Source organism: Chrysochloris asiatica, unplaced genomic scaffold (genome assembly GCF_000296735.1).
Source record: "Chrysochloris asiatica unplaced genomic scaffold, ChrAsi1.0 scaffold00362, whole genome shotgun sequence".
NCBI classification, from domain to species: domain Eukaryota; kingdom Metazoa; phylum Chordata; class Mammalia; order Afrosoricida; family Chrysochloridae; genus Chrysochloris; species Chrysochloris asiatica.
This window is the reverse complement of record NW_006408880.1, coordinates 997347-1005033: the sequence shown is the minus strand read 5'-3', so window position 1 is coordinate 1005033 and position 7687 is coordinate 997347. Positions and strand designations below refer to the sequence as shown.

General features: G+C 37.3%; 1 protein-coding gene across 1 annotated transcript in view; it reads left to right on the top strand.

The window, feature by feature from the left end:
• The window catches only part of IPO11 (importin 11), a 295618-nt gene that overhangs the window by 43364 nt on the left and 244567 nt on the right, over nucleotides 1-7687 (top strand). Inside the window, exons 3-4 of the mRNA XM_006876193.1 lie at nucleotides 967-1039; nucleotides 2727-2930. Of these exons, the coding sequence (XP_006876255.1) occupies nucleotides 967-1039; nucleotides 2727-2930 (277 nt within the window). The remainder of the gene's footprint in view (nucleotides 1-966; nucleotides 1040-2726; nucleotides 2931-7687) is intronic.

Genomic DNA, 7687 nt, shown 5'->3' with positions numbered 1-7687 from the left:
TTCTGTTTATCCTGGAATGTTTTGATTACACCATCATATTTGATTGACAGCTTTGCTGGGTAGAGGATTCTTGGGTGGCAGTTTTTTTTTTTTCTTTCGGGTTTTATATATGTCTCCCCATTGCCTTCTTGCCTGCATGGTTTCTGTTGAGAGATCCAAGCGTAATCTGATTTGGTTGCCTTTGTATGTTACACTTCTCTTTTCCCTAGCTGCTTTCAGTATTCTGTCCTTAACTTTAATTTTGGATAGCTTGATTATTATATGTCTTGGTGATTGTCTTTTAGGGTCTATCCATCCTGGGGTTTGTTGAGATTCTTGAATGCTTATTTTTTCACTTTTTGGAGAATGTGCTCATCTAGGTTGGCTTGTTGTTGTTAGGTGCCATTGAGTCGGTATGTCCAAGTTGGTACATAGTCTTAACTAGCTAATTACTCTCACCTTACGCCTCTGCATTTGTTACTTCCAGATGTATGTCGTTAATTCACAGAACAATTGGATAGTAGATTTTTTACTATTGTTTTAAATGAAAAATTTCAATTAAAGGTATAGCCAATTAGTGAGGACTAGGTGTAATTCTTTTTTAACCACTTCCTGTATTGTGATTCATTTTCATTTAATTATGGCAGAATTTTATGCTCATAAATTATTTGATGTGCAAATATATAAGTTGTTTTGTTGTTAAGTGCTGATGAGTTGGTTCTGACCCATAGCGACACTGTACAGGGTTTCTGAGGCTGTAAGTCTTTACGGGAGCAGAAAGTCTCATCTTTTTCCCCTGGAGCGGCTGGTAGTTTCGAACTGCTGACCTTAAGGTTTGCAGCCCGACAAAGGGATAATTATATTTATTTACCAGAAACAACTGGGGATACCTTGTTTGAAAGCGTTTTTATTGGCAAAATTTATAGTAGTGTTTATTTACATTCATCAATAGGTAGCATTCTCTTATATAAGTCTCTGTTTTTACAGTGCTCTCTCAGAGGAGGAAAAGTCTACATTGCGTGCAGGGCTCATCACCAACTTCAATGAGCCAATAAATCAGGTTAGAAAATGAATGTTGATTAATCTTTTTATTCTCTTAATTTTTTCTTCTTTCCTGATCTGGTTTTGTTTCTTGTCATTAAATATAAAATGTTATTATCCAGTACCCATTTGTGATGCTTATATATATACAAACATACACTGGTGGTTTTTAAATTTTGATAAACTGTTATAGCCATTAAGAATTTTGTTTAGACTTGGCTTATTAATGATGTAAAACTCAGTTGTCATTTTAAGTTATATCACTATAATTCTTAAATTTCTCAATTTTTGAACTAAATTAAAAGTACATCTTTGCCATATGCTTGTGGGCTTCATAAAGTTCATGGAAAAATTCCATTGTCTTTTAATTCCATTTTTTCTACAATTTTTTGTAGTCTCCTTGTATTATGTGAGCTTTTATTGCATAGAACTTAATTTTAATGATTTATATTTTAAAACTTAAAAAAAAAATGCAGTGTGTCTTCTGGTTTCTGTCTGTTTCCTTCATCATCATTTTTTCAATTTCCACTACTCTGGGGGTAAATATAGATGATACAGTTTCATTTTTTGTTTCCTTCAGAGTGATGTTTCTCTTTGATTAATAAAATAAGTTTTATAAAATTTTTATAAAAATTCTTAAATTTTTTTCAAGATTTTGCTATTTGTTAATCCTGATTGCTTAGATTTGAATGTTAAAACATACTGAATTTGGTAGTATTACCAACTCGGTTTTATCTTGACATCTTTAAATTATCTCACTTCTCTTCTTTGCAATTCCTAGACAACAAAAAGAAGGGTATTGTAGAGGAACAGAGTTGCTTTCTTTTGGGCCTGAGGTGGCTTAGGAGGGGTTTGAGTGACTGAAGGTTAAACCACTTAGTGTTCTTTCAAGTATTATTTGGGAAACACTGATCTGTAGATTTATCTGTATATTTAAATCCTAATATTTTATAGGGAGTACTGGTGTGGTACTGTGGGTTAACGTACTGGACTGCAAAGTCGGTTTGAACTGCAAGGTCAGCCATTCAAGCTCACCAGCTGTTCCTCCAATACGATATACAGGGTCGATATGGGTTGGAACTAACTCAGTGGCACTTAACAACAAAAATATTTGATGTTAATTTCTAATTTTAGGTCATTAGTTCTAAAATTTTGTGGTCTCAGAACCACTTTCTATTGTTAAAATAGAAAACCCTGTAAGGGTTGGATGCATTTGATTTTTACAGTATTGGGATTTAAAACTGAGAAATTAAAAAAATGTTTGTTTATTAGATAATTTAAGAAATCATTATTTGCCAGCATAAATAAGCTTTAAAATGAAAAATAGCCATTTTCCCAAAGGAAAAAAATAAGTCAGAAGAGTGATATTGGTTTGCATTGTTATAAATTTCTTTAATATATGGCTATTAAAAATATGACATCTAGGTTTTTATATCTGTTCCTTCATTTGCTCTTTTGTAATATATTGGTTTGGTTAAAGTTATATGAAGGAAATATAACTTCACACTGATATGTAACTGGGAGAGGGAGGACCCCACTGTTACCCTGAAAGGGTTGTAAACCCCTCAGAGGTTTAAAGACTATTTTGTGAGTCTTCACTGCCCTAAGCAGTTTCTCAGTAAACATTCATTCATTCATTGTTTTCAACTGTGAATGCATTCTGTATCCTATACATTTATTTTTAATGGTTAATATTTTCCCTCTAGATTGCAACTCAGATCGCAGTGTTGATTGCAAAAGTTGCTAGATTGGATTGTCCTAGACAGTGGCCTGAACTGATTCCCACTCTTATAGAATCTGTTAAAGTCCAAGATGATCTTCGACAGCACCGAGCATTGCTTACCTTCTATCATGTTACCAAGACTTTGGCATCTAAACGACTGGCTGCTGATAGAAAATTGTTTTATGATGTAAGTGATTTAACATCGTCTTGATTATAAGCACTGTGTTATTTGTGTTACAACGGCTGTACTTTTTGCTCAAGATTAATATTTTATTGAGTGACTAGCTATTGTTTCTAATAAACCTAAAAGGGGTCAAGAGAAAAGCTAACTTTTACAAAAAAATATTTTATTGTGAATTACGTGATAGTTTACATGGGCGAACATTAGATTTACATACATCCTATCGTATATTGTTTCATTGCCATGGTTGCAATCCCCTCCATGCATCATCAACTAAACAAAGAGAATAAATACCCTGCAAGCCTTCCCCCTGGTCGTCAGCACACAGCTCCCCTCCATCTTTGGATCTAGAGTCCCCAGCCACTCCTTCTCTCCACATCATTGTCTCTGCCTCTGTCTCTGGTGTCACTGCTTCTCTGCGTAGGGTCCCACACTCTGCTCTTCTCACTTGATGGTCCCAGGGACCTCTGCTCCTAGACTGCAAAGTCAATCACCCCTCTCCTTTTGCTACAAAATGTCTACCTTTACATTTCCAACACTCACGGACAGTCCTGATAGCAATTATTCACTATTGTATCACAAGAGACCTATCCCCATCTCCTTTCATCAGCCCCACCCAGACAGATTGGATACTACTCAGTGGAAATTCTACCTTCCTTCACGCCTTTCAAGAGGGAGCCTAGATCCTTCTAGAGGGATCTAGGCTCCCTCTTGAAAGCTTGTATGCCAGTCTCTTCTTGCCTTTATTGCCCCCCCATTTTGGGTAGCCAGTGTCCAAGTTGACCAACCTTGTCTAGCCTGTGTATTGAGGGGGTGGGAATAATCCTCGCTGTAAAGATTTGTTCCCACATTTGAGCTACTGCATCCATTAGGTGTAGGTCAAGTAAATCAAATTTTATTAGATTACTCTTTTTCTCTTCTGTTTGATTCTGATCATTCAGCCATTGAAGCCCGGTCAAGTGGGTATTATCTACAAGTGTGGGTGTTCTTGTGCATATGCCCTCACTTAAAAGATAACTTTTGAAAATCCTAAACTGAGTAGAAAAGTCACTTAGTTGACAGTGAGGAGGATTGTTTGGAAGGAAATTATCTGAAGGCATAGAAATCAGTGTGAGACTGTTAAAGTAGTTCAGCTGTAAAATGAAGCAATGATAAAATGACCAATGAGTAGGGGACAGACTTGAGAATCAGGAAATAAAATTGCTACGTCTGGGTAACCGATGAATGTAAGTCAGGACTAGGTAGGAGTAGAACCCTTTACTACCAGGTTTGTTAGCTCAATTTGTTGAGAAAAGACCTTCCTTTCTCCAGTTGCTTTGGTACTTACTATGTTTCACTGTTTCTTGCCTAAGAAAACAATGATTTCCTAGGCAAACAAACACAGCTCTGTTTGTTCTTTTGGCAGCCCATGCAATTTCAATATTCACCTCCAACACCATAACTCAAATGCATCAATTCTTCTGCAGTGTTCTTTGTTCACTGTCCAGCTTTTGCATTCATATGAGGTTATTGAAAATACCGTGGCTTGGGTCAGGCTCACCTTAGTCCTAGGCAAATGATTTCCAAAGACTCGAAAACAAACTTAGAGACTTGTACAACAGTATTCATTACAGCACTATTCACAAAACCAAACATGGAAACAGCCTAACTGCCCAGCAACAGGTGAATGGATAAATAAAATATGTACAGTGGAATACTAATATTTTTAGCTGCACCAAGCAATGCTCATGAACCTCAAAATTTATTTTGTGTTCTTACTTTGAACAATTGTAGAGAAATTTAAAGTTGTTGTTAGGTGTCATTGAGTCAGTACTGACTAATAGTGACCCAATGCACCACAGAACGAAACACTGCCTTATCCAGGACCAACCTCACTATTGTAGCCATGCTTGAGCTCATTGATGCTGCCACTTTGCCAAGCCATCTCGCTGGGGGTCTTCCTCTTTTTCTCTGACCATCTGCCTCACCAAACATGATATCCTTCTCCAGCGACTGGTCCCTCCTGGCAATATGTTTGTAGTATGAGAGACGAAGTTTGGCCATCTTGGCCTCCAAGGAGCACTCTGGCTGCACTTCTTCCAAAATGGATTCTGGCAGCCCATACCACTTTCAGTATTCTCCTCCAACACCATAACTCAAATGCATCAATTCTTCTACAGTGTTCCTTGTTCACTATATAGTTTTTGCATGCATATGAGGTTATTGAAAATACTATGGCTTGGGTCAGGCACACCTTAGTCCTTAAGCTGATATCTTTTCTCTTCAATACTTTATAAAGGTCTTGTGCAGCGATTTGCTTAATGGAATACGTCGTTTGATTTCTTGACTGCAGCTTCCATGAGTGTTGATAGTTGATCCAAGAAGAATGAAGTTCTTGATAATTTCAGTCTTTTGCATGAAGTTGTGCAATTAGAAATCTTATGAGGTCACATGATATGGCCTCAGGAAATGGTTTCAAGTGTGTTCTGAGCATACTCTACAGAAAACGAGAAATATATATCTATATATCTATAAATGTATCTAATGTACTGGTATGGCACTATGGCGACAGACTGCAAAGTCATTTGAACTGCAAAGATGGATGTTCAAGTTCACCAGCTGCTCCTCAGAAACCCTATACAGGGTTGCTATACGTCAGAATCGACTCAAGGGCACTTAACAACTATACACACACACACACACACACACACACATAAGTTTTTACTGTAAATTCAGTGTAAGTTTACAGGGCGGATCATCAGTTTTATGTTCAACAAATCATATACTAGTTTCATTACAATGATTATAACCCCTACCATGTACCTTCAGTTAACAATATTTCTCTCTATTCATTTTAGCTCTTTTTTGTTTTTTAAACACTCAGTTATATATAATAATTTATACCACCAAAGGGCACATACTGCAAGTTTGCCTCCTGGCCACCAGTTCTCAGTCTCTGTCTTCCCATGAATCTAGAGTCCTCAGCTGCTCCCTCTCTCCATGTCCCCATCTCTGCCTCCATCTCTGGTGTGTCTCCTTCTCTGGATAGGGTCCTGTATTCCGCTTGCGCTCTTCTCCCTTGATGGTCCTAGGGTTCTCTGTTTCTGGACTGTAAGATTAACTACTCCTTCATTTTTTTTTTTTACAAACTTCTACCTTTACAATTGTGACAGTCGCAGTTAGTCGTCATAGCAGTTACTCACTATTTTTTTTTCCCATTATCAATCTGTAATTTGTTAAAAAAACACACGATATTAACTAGTCATAGGAACAGTTGGACCAACAGTTGCATGAGTTTAAATTACATTAGTTTGATTTAACAGTATGTACATCTCCTGACTGTTTGAATCTTTATGGTATTCTGCTTCATAATTATGACTTTAACTGCATGCCTAATGTTTCACTGTAAATATGTGCTAATGACTCAAGATTCCTCCTTTGATTCGTAGTACTAAATCGAAGGTATAATGTTTATAAAGTTGTCTAACGGAAGAATTCCAGCATCTAGTCCTGGACCTCCTTTCCTTCTCTTGTGCTACTGACGCGCCCTGTGAATCCTTTTGCTGCCCTCTTGATGTCGATAGTCTTCACTTAGGCCTGGGCATTGTTCATAATTGCCTTTCAGCTTCCTTCTTCCAGATTTCCAGTAAAGAACATTTTGCGTATTTTTGCATTCTTAGCTATGTATTTCAAAGACCCATTAAGGTGAGTGACGTTAAGTGGTAAGTTGTTGACAACCTCAATTCTGCTAAGATGGTACTAGCATTTTTTTTTTTTGTAAGGTTTTTATTGTGGATTGAGTGAAAGTTTACAGACAGGGCAGATCATCAGTTGTACGTTCAAAAAATCATACGCCTTGTTTCATTTCAATGATTATAATCCCCTTCATATACCATCAGTAACATTATTTCTCTCTATCCACTTTAGCTTTTTTAAAAAAACACTCAGGCATATATAATAATTTAACTTTCCAAAGGGCACATTCTGAAAGTCTGCCTCCTGGTCACCAGTCTTAGTCCCTCTCTTCCCATAAATCTGGAGTTCTCAGCTACTCCCCCTCTCCCTGACCCCATCTCTGCCTCCGTCTCTGGCATCACTGCTTCTCTGGATAAGGTCCTACATTCTGCTTGTGCTCTTTTCCCTTGATGGTGCTAGGGTCCTCTGTTTCTGGACTGTAAGATTAACCACTTCCCTGTTTTTGTTAATAAACTTGTACCTTTACAGTTGTGACAGTCCCAATTAGTCATGATAACAATTATTCACTACTGAATCATTCAAATCTCATTCCCATCTCTTTTCACCAGATGAAAATCTGTTCATCTAGACAAGATGAAATCTGTTCAGTGGGAACTCTTTCTTTCCCCCCATACTCTTAAACTAAACTCCCTCTTGAAACCTTGTAAGGCCGTCACTTCATGCCTTTATCGCCCCCTCATTTTAAGTAGCTAATGTCATGAGGTACAGTGCTATAAGTGATAGGATAATGTCCATGCACCTACAGGGAAGCCCAGTTAATACCACTATTATTCAAATTTATGCACCAACAACTAAAGCCAGTGAAGATGAAATAGAAGAATTCTACCAGCTTCTTCAATCTGAAATTGATCAAACATGCAATCAAGATGTATTCCTCATTACTGGTGATTGGAATGCAAAAGTAGGGAGCAAAGAGGAGGGTCCAGTAGTTGGAAACTTTGGACTTGGTGATAGAAATGATGCTGCAGAACGAATGATAGATTTCTGCAAGACAAATGATTTGTTTATTTCAAATACCTTCTTTAGAC